Below are 13,630 nucleotides of genomic sequence, written 5' to 3' on the forward strand. Positions count from 1 at the left end.
GGGCTGTCTATTCCTTTGGGGATCTGCTCCGGGGCAGTTTAGATTTCACCTTTCTGTCTTTACACTTAGTTAGTTCTCCGGCTGTGACGAAACGTCTAGGATCATCATAGGAACGCTCCACGGCTACTGCTAGTTGTGTGGATAGGATCAGGGGTCTGCAATCCGCTTAGTTACCAACCTCTCTGAACTTCTGGTGGCTTAGCCTGTTCTTGCCATCCTCCTCGATGACCCATTCATAACAGGAAGAACTGTCCGCCGCATGGGTGAGTGAAGTGACACGCCGGAGACCCTGCCTGTCAGAGGAGGGATCCGGCGTGGTGCTAACAGGTTTTAGGAGGTTAATTGTACTGAAGGATGGGGGGAGCCCAGTGCATGGTTGGGTGACTCCCAAGGGTTGCAAGGTTCTCACAGAATTGTAAGCAGGTCCCTACTGGGCTAGGCATCAGTGGTATATTTTGGCTTGGGCAACATTCAGTCGGGGGCCCCCGAGCCTGTGCGGTGTGTCTGGGGGCGGTGTGGAGGAGATGTTTTGTTGCGGTTAAAAAAATGGTTGAACCTTCAATTTCCCCCTCCTATCTTTCTGGTGGTCGTAATCCTACGCAATTAATGCTGTTTAATGTTTCTCATATGATGGTTATTGAAGAAATGAGGCTGGTGTGGTCATTATATCCAGCGTCACACAGTGTGGTATTTTTATTGATTAGATAAAGCGTCGGGGTAGAAAGGGTCCGCAGATTTAGTATTGCAGTCACACATTACAAAGTCATGCAGCACTGCAATCTCAGAGTGGCGCGACACATGTGTCCATGTAGATGCAGCATTTATAAAGTACCTGTCAGCTCTCAAAACATGTCTGCTAGGGCATATATTGACAAGTATATGTTTTCTCATCCAAGAACATCGGATCAATTATGTAAATCACCCTCTGATCAGAGTTTGATCAAAAAAGTGTAATCATAGTGTGAACTGGATTGCTCGGATGAGGAGAAGCTGGAGAAAAGAATTTCTCCATTTTCTCAGTTATGTCAGACCGTGGAAATTAGACTCCACTCAGATGTCATCTGAGTGCAGTCGACGCTTTGCACTGACTCATTGACTTGCATGGCAGAGTGAGATTGGAATATCGGATCAAACTTGGGCATGCAGCAATTTTTTTCCTCGAACCGGTGTGGTCCGAGCAGGGGTGGGATTCAGCCAGTTCTCCCCGGTTCGGTGGAACCGGTTGTTAAAAAAGCAGCCGGTTCCCCGAACCGGGGAGATTCACAGCCGTGGTCCGGTACTGTGTGCGGCCGTATCCTCTGTTCTGTGACGCGGCCGGCAGCAGACACAGCCGCCCGCGTCACGGTGTATCGGGCAGGGAGCTGTGCATGGCCGTCAGACAGCTGCACAGCTCCTGCTCCCTCTACTTTCGGGTCAAGTGTCGGGCATGCGCGATGACGTCATCGCGCAGACGCCGACATGTACCTGGACGCTGGCTGCAGAGAGGAGCTGCTGGGGAGCGGTCGTGAGGTAAGTATGGGAAACTGTTTTTTTTTTTAAATGAATTCAGTGGGTGAGGGGGCAGCACATGATGGAGGGGGGGTGAATGGGGCTGTACATGATGGAGGTGGGTGAATGGGGCAGCTGTACATGATGGAGGGGGGTGAATGGGGCTACATATGATGGAGGGGGGTGCAGGAGCTGTACATAATGGAGGAGGGTGAAGGGGGCTGCATATGATAGAGGGGGTGCGGGGGCTGTACATGATGGAGTGGGGCTGCACATGAAGGGGGAGTGGGGCTGTACATGATGGAGTACGGCTGCACTTGATGATGGGGGGTAAGGGGGATTGCACATGATGAAGTGGGGGGTAAGGTGGACTGCACAGGATGAAGTGGGGGGTAAGGGGGACTGCACAGGATGAATTGGGGGTAAGGGGGACTGCACATGAATTGGGTAAAGGGGACTGCACACGATGTGGGGGTAAGAGTGACTGCACATGATGATGGGGTAGTGGGGCTGCACATGATGAAGTGGGGGGTAAGGGAGACTGCACATGATGAAGTGGGGGGGGTAAGGGGGACTGCACATGATGAAATGGAAGGGGGATAGGGGGCTGCAAATGATGAAGGGGCACTGCAGATGAAGTGAGGGGTGATAGGGGACTGCAACGGATGAAGTAAGGGGACTTCAAATTAAAGTGGGGGACTGCAAATGATGATGTAGGGGAGAGGATGGGGGACTGCAAATGATGAATTCAGTGTGAGTGACGGGGCATAGCAATTTAATTCAAGGTGAGGAGAGCAAATGATCTATCTGGAGAAAAAATAAAGAATTTTGAGTGTGGGGGAGTAAGTGATGTATTGAATGTGGGGTAGAGCAGTTGATAATGAATAGAGGGTGGGAGAGAAAGACAAGACAATGAATTGAGGCGGGAGGGCAGGGCATGTAAATATAATGAATCGGGGTTAAGCCTCTTTCACACTTCAGTTTTTTTGCATCAGTTCAAATCCGCCAAAAAGTCAGAGACGCGGATCCGTTCTCAACTGATGTGAACGGATGGCACAGGATCCGTTTTCAGAGGGATCCTGAAAATGAGGAAATATAAAGGAACTGCGAGAGAGAGAGAGAGAGAGAGAGAGAGAATTTTTTCCTTTTGTCCGGCAGCCAGGAAGAATTTCGGGTTAAATAAGTGTCTGGAGGATCCGCCAGAGAAAAAAACGTTGCAAGCTCCGTCTTTAAATCTTTGAGGATGGTGACGGACAGCAACTTTTGGCGGATCCTCAAAAAAAACGGATGCAACGGACAGCAATCCGTCACAATCCGCCATTAATGCAAGTCAATGGGGAAAAAAAACGGATCCTCAAAAGAAAATTGAGGATCCGTTTTTTTCAAAACCTGGCGGATTGCGACTGATTGTAAAAAACTGAAGTGTGAAAGAGGCCTTAGGGTTATAGCTGGAGGTACATAATGGGGGGCGTTGAGGTTGAAGTGCCTGGTAATGAATTGGGGGAAAGAGTACAGGTGCTAATTTATATATTAAATGGAGAAAGTGGCATGTATAGGTAGTGGGTGCACAGTGGTGGATTATAATTTATATTTGGAATGGTGGGTTGCATAATAACCAATTATTTATTAATGGTGGGTGCACATCTGTATTCAGATGTGTAGTGTAGAAGAAAGGGAAAAAGTGGGAAATGTGCTCTGGAAGTGGTGCTCTAGGTAACTGTTATTTCATGCAGAGACGAGTCCTGGCTAGAAGAAGTGATGGCGGTCTGTGCTGGTTGAAAAAGAAAAGCAAAGATGAAGGACTTCAGCTAGAGACGTCACTGGTGAGTCAGTGTGTTAGGCCTCTTTCACACATCCGGTTTTCAGCATCAGGCGCGATGCGGCGAAAAGTGTAAAAACCGGATCCGGCGCCGGTTGCCACCGGATCCGGTTTTTCCCCCATTCAGTTTCATTATTGCCGCATCGCGCCGGATACCTATGCGGCGTATCCGGTTTTTGCCTGATCCGGCAAAAACAGCCTGTCCGGCGTCTGGAAAAAACGTTCCATGTAACGTTTTTTTGCAGCGCCGGACCGGCTTTTCCCACAGCGCATGCCCGGACTCTGTGAATGTTAACCCCACAAGTGCCCGGCGAGAGAGAGAGAGATCTCTCTCTGTCACCCGGACACTTGTGAGAGATCTCTCTCGCCGGGCACTTGTGGGGTTAACACTCACAGTGTCTGGGTGAGAGAGAGATCTCTCTGTGGGGTTAACCCCACAAGTGCCCAGCAAGAGAGACAGATTCTCTTGCCTGGACACTAATGTTAACCCCCCATGTCTCTCTCTCTCCACCCCCCTCCCCTCTCCTCCCCTCCCCTCTCCTATCCTCTCCTCCCCTCACCTCCCTTTCAGCAGCTGTCTCATTGGCTGCCTCTGTCCTGCGGCTCCTTTAATAATGTCCGAGCCGTATCATCGCGCCGCACACACATCCGGTGTCACGGCTGCAGGCCGGATCCGGCGGCCCGGCTTTTCGCCGCACGCCGCCGGACCCCACACACCGGATGTGTGAAAGTAGCCTTACCTGTACACTGACAGTAAATACAGAGTTCCTGTATACAATTGCACTTAGTATTGTGTTTCTAATTAATGATCAGTATTGTAGTATTCAGTCACTATCTGGTGGTAATATGTGGTCTGGTCATGGTGTGGCGCTATTTGTTCCTTGTATGTGGTATTATTCGGTGGCTATGTGGTGGTAATATGTGGCCTGGTCATGGTGTGACGATATTTGTCCCTTGTATGTGGTATTACATGTAAATGTATGTGACTCATTCCCTTAAAAAAAAATACATAAATATATGTTTATTTTTATTTAGTTTCCCATGTCATGGTATCAGCTTAAAAATTATTTTGGCCAGAACAAAAGCTGCTGGTTATATGTGTGATCTGGTGTTTGATGGGAACTGTTAATATCAGAATGTAGTGCACAGCCTGGCCAGCCGGTCAGTCAAGTGAGACAGCTACATAGAAATATATGCCGCTGTCACACTCGGGTCAGGAGAGCCGCTGGCCAGAATCTGCATTGTTCTGATCTCATTCCAATTTATTTTTCTTTCAACTGTTTGACTGCGCCCCTACTTGTATATGTTTGAGGAAAAGGTGTGGCTTAAAATGGGTGTGGCTTAAAATGGGTGTGGTTTTCTTACACATAAACACAGAACCTGTTATTAAAAATTTGAATCCCCCCTGGGTCCGAGGAAAAAAATCTGACATTTCTACAGCACCATAGAATAACATTGGTCCGAGTATGATCCGCTGTTTTGTCAGATCGCACTCGGATAGAAAATACTCACATTTTCATCTGCCCTTATAGAATATGTGCACATGCAAACTATCCAAATCTGCTGCAAAAGTTGCTGTGCATCTAATTACAGAAAAGCAGTAGACTAGCTGTACATTTTACTCTCCGCATGGCAAAGGGTGAAATCTGCAGCATAAATTGCCATTTAAAATCTGCATCATGGACAATTTCCTCTTTGAATTTTCTCTGCAACACGTGGGTAAGTTTTTCTGAAATCATTTCCATGATACTGCTGTAATACTGTAAGGGGGTACAGAGACTGATTCGCCCCCTACACTTCTTGAACACGTCCCTGTAAAGCTGCTATATTTGATAATGTAATGCATATATGACATGTGCTATAATACTGCTATATGGTGTAATATATTGTGAATATACATATATGTATAAGTATAGGGAAAGTGTAGTACTTAGATTAGCCCACTAGAGGGCTGCACAATAGAGCACGTTAGGAATTAGACAGGCTTGTAGGATTTAGTTAATTTAGGAAGGGCCAACTGGGGTAAGTTAGAAGGATTTCCTGCATTTGGTTAGTAGGGCCTGGGAGCCCGGACAGGGCAGTTGTGCCCCACAACATTTTAAGGAAAGGAGACCAGCTCCTCCAGGGCCTGGGAGCAATGGTCATTTGGGAGGAGAAGGAATACATGGCAGCTTCAACATGGCTGCAGGAAGATGCTTAATTGTTCGGGGCAAAACGGACAGGAAACTCCTGAAGGTAGTTAAGCTGGCCAGACAGAACGCTGTGGTACCGGAGGCAACGGTACGACTCTGCGATATTCCTGGAGAAGTGAGGAACAGCACAGGGAGTGGAAAGGCTATGATGTGTGAAGGATCCTGTGTTGTACCTGTGACCAATCTGGACGAACTGAGTAAAATTGTTTGTTTTAGGCTAAGTGCACACGTACCGGAACTCTCGCGGAAGTTAACGCGAGAATTCCGGAATTCCAGTCCGCGGGAAAATCGCATTTTAAATTCCCGCGGAAAAACTAGCATTTTGCAAGTGTATTTAGCTTGCAGAATGCTAGCGTTTTCCAAGCGATCTGTAGCATCGCTTGGAGAACTGATTGACAGGTTGGTCACACTCATCAAACATAGTGTTTGACAAGTGTGACCAACTTTTTACTGCTGAGGCCGCCTATGCGGCATCAATAGTAAAAGATAGAATGTAAAAAAAAAATAAAAAATACTGTTATTCTTACCTTCCGACGTCCCGCGCATCCGTTCCCAATAATCCTTTGCGAAAATGCCCGCGATGACGTCCGTTCTCGCGGGATCGCGACGTCTCGCGGTAATTCGCGATGACGTCGCGTGAATGACCGCGAGACTTCGCGATCCCGCGAGAACGGACGTCATCGCGGGCATTTTCGCAAAGGATTACTGGGAACGAGAGCGTGGAGAGAGGCGGGAAGGCTGCGCGGGACATCAGAGGGTGAGAATAACAATATTTTTTATTTTTAAATTCTATTTTTTACAGGGATATGGTACCCAAAGCCCGGAGGACAGTCTCTTCTCCTCCGGACCGTGGGTACCATCCGCAATTGTTCTGCTTACTTTCCGCATGTTGTGCACAGCCACATGCGGGAAGGAAGCGGAACAATGCATTCCTATGAGTGCGGGATCGCCGCGATTCCGCAAATTAATGAGCATGCTGCGTTTTTTACCGCGAAGCGATTCCGCCGCGGTAAAAACCGCAGCATTAGCACAGCATTGCGGAATCCCATAGGAATGCATGGGATGCTTATTTTTCGCGTTTTCGCGGCAAAATCGTGCGGTTAAAACCGCCGCGGAAACGCGAAAAAAACGCCACGTGTGAACTCAGCCTCAAAGTGGAACTTGACTCTGCCTGTCTTTATATGGGACTTCAAGAAAGAAATCCCCCGCCGACCAGAGAGGACCCTAATGGACAAAATAGCGGACAAAATGATACGCTGCAGAAGGGACATTGTGTGTATGTGGCGGGAGACTAGGGTGTGACAGAGCAACCACCGTCAGCTACGACTACAGCCCTGGTCCTCGTTACAATACACAGCAGATTTTCGTCTGGAAAATCTAGAGGTAAAATGTGCTGCGTATATGACTTGTGTGCACGTAACCTAAATAAATGTTTGCATTGCCCATGAAATAACAAGGCTGAATTGTCTGTTTTCAAAACTCATTGTCCATTGTCCTTTGTTGAATAAATTGACAACAAGGTGGTCCCATTCCTCTTTGAAGTAGATTGAGCATGTTTAGGAGTCTATGGTCACAATCAGTGCAGAAATATTCTGCAGGGACACACCCCATTGTCAAGGCTTAATGGTAACTTCCATTTGTCAATTTATTTACACATTTCCAGGAGTAATAACAAAGCATCACCACAATGGAGAGATCTCAAAAATATATTCAGGCATTGTATATATCAGTTGTGTACATATCATTGTTCCAGAAAATGAAGCATTTCTCACAGAAAACTATTACAATTACACATGTTTTGTTATACACATGTTTATTTCCTTTGAGTGTATTGGAACAACACCAAAAAAACAGAGAAAAAAAAGGCAATTTGGACATAGTTTCACACAAAACCCTCAAAATAGGCTGGTCAAAATTGTTGACACTTTGTGGGCAATGTGAAAATCACACTTGAAACCAGATAAAAAGGTTAGAAGTTGACTCAATCTTTGCACTGTATGTCTGTGTGCCACACTAAGCATGGAGAACAGAAAAAGGAGAAGAGAACTGTCTGAGGATTTGATAACCAAAATTTTTGAACAATATCAACAATCTCAAGGTTGCAAGTGAGACCAATAAAGAGATTTTTGGTAAAACACATAATTCTACTGTTTACTGAAAAAGGAATGAGGCCTGCAAAGAAAATAACACAGTACCTACAGTCAAATATGGTGGTGGTTCAAAGATGTTTTGGGCTGTTTTGCTGCCTCTGGTACTGGGTGCCTTGACTGTGTGCAAGGCATCATGAAATCTTTAAATTACCAAAGGATTTTGGGTTGCAATGTACTGCCCAGTATCAGAAAACTGCATTTGCGTTCTAGGTCATGTGTCTTCCAGCAGGATAGTAAGTCCAAATATATTTCAAGAAGCACCCAGAAATGGATGGAAACAAAATGTTGGAGAGTTCTGAAGTGGCCTGTAAGGAGTCTGGATCTAAATTCCATTGAACACCTGTGAAGAACTGGAGCAGTTTGCAAAATAAGAGTGGTCCAGTTGAGAGGTGTAAGAAGTTTGTTGATGGTTATAGGAAGCGATTGATTGCAATTATTTATTCCAAAGGGTGTGCAACCAAATATTAAGATGAGGGTGCCAACAATTTTGTCCGGCCCATTTGGGTAGGTTTGTGTGAAGTTTTGTCCAATTTGCCTTTTTTTCTCGATGTTTTTTGTGTTGTTCCGATACACACAAAGCAAAGAAACATGTGTATAAAGAAACATGTGTAATTGCAATAATTTTCTGGGATTAATACTTCATTTTCTGGAACAATTTCAAGGGTGCCAACACTTTCGGCCATGACTGTAATAATTGAAAGTTAGAGAGTCTGCAATAAAATAGTAAACCGTCCCTCTGTCATATTCTGTTAGTAAATTGCGGAGTGATGTTAACCATATTATCCCTCATGCAAATAACGAGGTTCTTGCAGCCACAGTAAAACCTGAAAGTCGGATCGCAAATGAAATAATTTTAATTCCCTGAAACGTCCATCGTAGCTGGAACAATACGTGCGGAGCCATTAAGAGCCAAATTGAAGATTTATGATAACCCGGAGGATGAATAATACCTGACAGATTCAGTCCAGCTAATTGGGCATCACATACAGAAGAATAATAGACAATTTGGGTGGAAGAGGTGCAGAACGGGGAGCGCTTGTCATGTCCGGATGTCTGTTGTCACCGCACATCTTATTTTGGAAAATATATTGCTTCTTATTTTGGAAACTGTGTTGCTGTATATTCTTATTATGTGACACATTGCATATGGGGGAGGTTTATAATTGGAAGAAAGGTGATTCACAGTGTCTATGTACAAGATCACTTCAATGTATGGAGACATTGCTCAAGAACTCCCATCCTTTGGGTGCAAGAAGAAGCGTTTGGTTCTTTAGGGCTTTTCTAGTCCTTATTCCAGAGAGGTGAAAATAAGCCATAAAGGTGTGTAAAAGTCACAGTCCCTGAGTTCTAACTATTGGTGGAGCAATGACAACTTCTCAGATATCTTGACAATGTCTCGGAATTTAGTTTGGGTATTAAATGGGTATGGTGGCTTTATTTGGGCATTGGCTAAAATTTGGATACCTCAGTGTACTTTTCATTGCACTGTACAATTCCCAACTAGAGATGAGCGACTTTGCCTTTTTTTCTAGAGTCGAGTCGGGTTTCATGAAACCCGACTTTCTCAAAAGTCGAGTCGAACTAAATCGGCCGATTATCGTGAAAAGTCGGCAGTCCGACTGAAACACGAAACCCAATGCAAGTCAATGGGGAAGCAAAGTCGGCAGGGAGTAGAGGACAGTAAACACACCTACATGCCGGACCGCTTTTTTACAGTGCGCACAAACTCTCTCTCTCTCCCCGGACACTGCACATGTCATCTGGTTGCCCACAGTGTACATCCTTGCTCAGTGGCTGAAAAAAGTCACGTGCAAGCATTCTGGGAAATCCGACTTTGGCGCTCGTTTTGCCGACCGCATGGCCGACCTCACGCTGTGGTCGGGTTTCGGTCAGCGAAACCCGACTTTGCCATAAGTCGGCGACTTATGAATCTGGCCGACCTGTTTCGCTCAACTCTACTCCCAACATTTATCCAACAGTAGATGGCAAGGGAAAGAAAATGTAAAGAAACCAAACATTTCCTAGATCCTAATTCATCAAGACCAGCAGTGATCACGTCAGTCTTGAGGGGCCGTGACAGATTTAGAGGCGCCTGATTCATTAAGTGACGCCTCTAACTCTCTACCCTACATCATGCTGCTCTCAGATAAGGTCGCAAAAACAGATTCCGTTTAAGGGAGATTTATTCCATAGGTCTTGTCTTACCAATATTACAGTATTTGCCAACAAATCTCCCTCTGCAGCTACATACGGGATTGCCGGTACCAATCATCAGACGACAGGCTCCACCATTAAGACACGGATTCACGCTGCAAGCTGAAGACACAAACACATCAGTTCTACTTATAGTACATATCAGTTTAATTATATTATCCTTAATGGAGTCAATGAAAGGATTTAGGGTAAACGTATTCTTCTAGAAACAGCGCCTCACTTGTCCATGGGTTGTATCTGCTATTACAGCAAACTTCCATTAAACTGAATATGACCGAGATGCAATAACAAACACAATCCATGGACAGGTTTATAGAGAAAGAAACCATGGTACACTAATCCTGTACAATCCCTTTAAGGTAATCGGTGGAATGTAATAGGGATAATTCATGCTTCTGGAGGACATTAAATTAAGTCCAATTGTTATAGTAAAACATTTATTAGGACAGTCACTTGAAATACCATCTGTATTAAACATTTTTTGGTGTTATATTGCCCTTAAAGGGGACCTAACATCTGATTTCAGTGTGAATCAGAGTCCGACTTGGTCATTTCTGCCATGTATGTTATACTTGACTATGAAGTGTGAAATAAAACTTATGCAAATTGCCTTTTCAGAGAAAAAGAGGACTTGAACTCTATAGCGCCACCTGTTGGTAGTAGTGATCCTACAAGTCACAATCAACCCTTTAACGAGTCTTGTAATATGACTTAGGATAAAAGCCAAATCAGAATCTCAATTTGCAGACACGGTGTTTCGAGATATTGGCTCTCGTCAGTGCAAAGTATGAGATCTGATTTGGCTAGGTGAGAGGCTCTGGACTGAGGTCTAAGAGGTAAGGTTCTCAGCAGCTTCTTCCTGCCCACTCCCCATGACTGATCGCTCTCTTCCTTTGTGTACAGTCAGTTTAGGATGAAACATGTGAGTCATGGGGAGCTGGGGAGCAGGGCAGGAAGAATCCGCTGGCAATCGGCCTCTTGGACTAGTGTTTTCTCCAGATTAATCATCTCATTATTCATGTTATCGCGCCCCTATGAGAAACGTGATTTGCAAGAAAGACATCACTGCCGGCTCTCTGCAAATATATGCCCCCCGTGACAATGCACAGTAAGCCAGGTGTACGACCCCCTCTGCATTGGTGCACTGCATGCATGCCCGGGGAGGGAAGGGTGTCACCATCGCCTCCCTCAGCATGTGCAGTGCACCAACAAAGTCTGGGGAAAACAACATCCCCACAACTAGTCACCAATTAATTAGCATATTACCACCACTGTCATAAAACTGATTTTTTGCATATAAAAAAAATAAATAAGACAATAAAATGGGCTTGTTAGGAAGGGTGTAATGGTAGTAATAAATACATGGTGGTGATTTGGGGGTCTGAGGAAGCTAACAGGTTCCCTTTAAGCTTTTTGCACCGCCATCTGAATCTAGGAGTAAAGGGAGCACCTGTTGCACCTACTACTTTCCTGCACTCTTCAATTGTCATGATGGAATATGCCACTTCACCAACCAGCGAATAGGGGAGCAGTATCGGTGTCAACCCTGCACATTCTTAAACCATGTTATCCCCACTGCATCACAAGTGCAACACACCGGGCATGGCAACCACCCATGACATTAGTTTCAGACCTGAGCCCCACGTACTTGTTACACACTGCCCAAGGGCACACAATACCTGAGTATCTTTCTCCACTGTGGCACTCAATCTTGCTGTTCTCACATGTACATTTCTCCACTGTCCCTTTGTGAATTCTTGCCCATGTGTCTCCATTGTCATAGTGCACATAATGAGCTTCATCGAAACACTTTGCTGAAATAAAGGATGAGTAAAACCACTGACATAAGAAGAAAACATCTCAGGTTTTTAGTCTTAGGGCTTGTGCACATGGCCGTATCTTCTGTCCGAATACGATAAAACATTAAATCGCACTTGGACAAATATTATTCAATGGCGCCGTGGAAATGTCAGATTGTTTTCCTTGGACCAAGCCGGTCTGAGGAAAGATTGCTGCATGCCCAAGTTTGATCTGATATTCGGATCGCACTCGGCTATGTAAGTCAATGAGTCTGTGGAAACCATCAGACCATAATTTCCACGAGCTGACAGGATGGAGAAGATCGAGACTTTTTTTCTCCATCTTCAAGAGAATGGGATCACACAATGCGGACAATCTGATCAGAGTGTAATTTGCATAATCGTCCCGATTCTCTCAGATGAGATAAAATATGCTGGTGTGGACCTGCGCTTAAGGTGAAGCTATGTTGGGGGCATGGGTAACCAAACACAATTATGATTTTCATCTGAAATCAATATATAATACATTACAAATGTCGGCTTCATCAGTACTCACCAATCTCACAGTCATGCCCGGAGTACTCCACAGGGCACCTACAGAGGTATGTGTCTAGGATTGGCATATTAGTGCAGGTGCCTCCATTCTTACAGGGTTTTGTTGCACAATGATCTTGAAATCCTACGGAAAAGAATACAAGGTTATAGAAGATGAAACTGATCTCTGGCACAAATTAAGAGACCAGCACATCAAAACCCTGTCATGGACAGCCCATTCTCCTGAACCCCACTGAAGACCTCTGGAATGTAATCAATCAATCAATCAAATTTATTATCGCCAAGTACATATTACATATATACAAGGAATTCTTTGTGGCAAAGAGGCAACATAATATATAACAACAGATACAACAAGTAACATCTAACAAGACAGATACAGTATATAGTCTACACATGACGATTTAATTGTTGAACAGAGAGTGGATAGAAGCTGTTCATATGGCGGTTGGTACTGCATTTGGGGACTCTGAAGCGACGTCCTGAAGGGAGTAGTTGGAATGAGGAGTGTCCCGGGTGAGAGGGATCGGATGAAATTTTCAATGCGTGGGATCGAATACTCTTATCATAAAGATCCTGGATTTTAGGCAGGGGGGAGCCTATAATTCTCTCTGCTGTTCTGAAAGTCCTTTGTAAGCGGAGTTTGTCATGCGCAGTGGCTCCCCCATACCAGACTATCAGAGAGGAACAAATCACAGATCTGATGACAGCATTAAAGAATAAGATCAGCAGATTCTTAGACAAACCATATCTTTTCAGCTGACGCAGGAAGAACATCCTCTGTTGTGCTTTTCTTATAACAGCATCCACGTTTTTCCCCCATTTAAGATCATGAGAGATGATAACACCAAGGAATTTGGTCTCTGTGACCCTAAGAACCACTTCGTCATGGATGTAGATTGGAAGTATCTCATGTTGATCTTTCCTAAAATCCACAACCATCTCAGCAGTTTTTTTAGTGTTGAGTACAAGATTATTGGCTTTACACCAGTCACATATTCTTTCCACCTCACTCCGATACTAGTCTTCAGCATTTCCCCTGATGAGACCAATCAGTGTCATATCATCGGCAAATTTCAAGATTTTTACTGAGTCTGCTGAAGAGATGCAATCATTCGTATAGAGAGAAAACAGTAACGGGGACAAAACACACCCCTGAGGTGCCCCGATGTTTGTGACCAAGGTGTCCGAAGTGAATGGTCCAACTTTTACACTCTGCATCCTGGCTGTCAGGAAGTTATAAATCCACATGCATAAGTTGAGAGGGACTCCAAGAGCTACCATTTTCTTATGAAGTAAATTCGGATCAATGGTATTGAACGCTGAGCTAAAGTCCATGAAAAGAATCCGGACATATGAGTGCCGTTCATCTGTATGATCCAAAATGTACTTCAGTGCCAGATTGACAGTGTC

The 13,630-nt window shown here is 44.9% G+C and overlaps 1 protein-coding gene across 1 annotated transcript in view; it reads right to left on the minus strand.

The window, feature by feature from the left end:
* Positions 1–13,630, minus strand: part of HGFAC (HGF activator) — a 122,856-nt gene that overhangs the window by 44,318 nt on the left and 64,908 nt on the right. Inside the window, exons 5-7 of the mRNA XM_073574566.1 lie at positions 12,219–12,341; positions 11,543–11,677; positions 9,855–9,965 (exon numbers count right to left, since the gene is read on the minus strand). Coding sequence (XP_073430667.1) covers positions 9,855–9,965; positions 11,543–11,677; positions 12,219–12,341 — 369 coding nt within the window. The remainder of the gene's footprint in view (positions 1–9,854; positions 9,966–11,542; positions 11,678–12,218; positions 12,342–13,630) is intronic.

Source organism: Dendrobates tinctorius, unplaced genomic scaffold (assembly GCF_039654945.1).
Source record: "Dendrobates tinctorius isolate UK_male_01 unplaced genomic scaffold, ASM3965494v1 ptg000039l, whole genome shotgun sequence".
Lineage (NCBI taxonomy): Eukaryota > Metazoa > Chordata > Amphibia > Anura > Dendrobatidae > Dendrobates > Dendrobates tinctorius.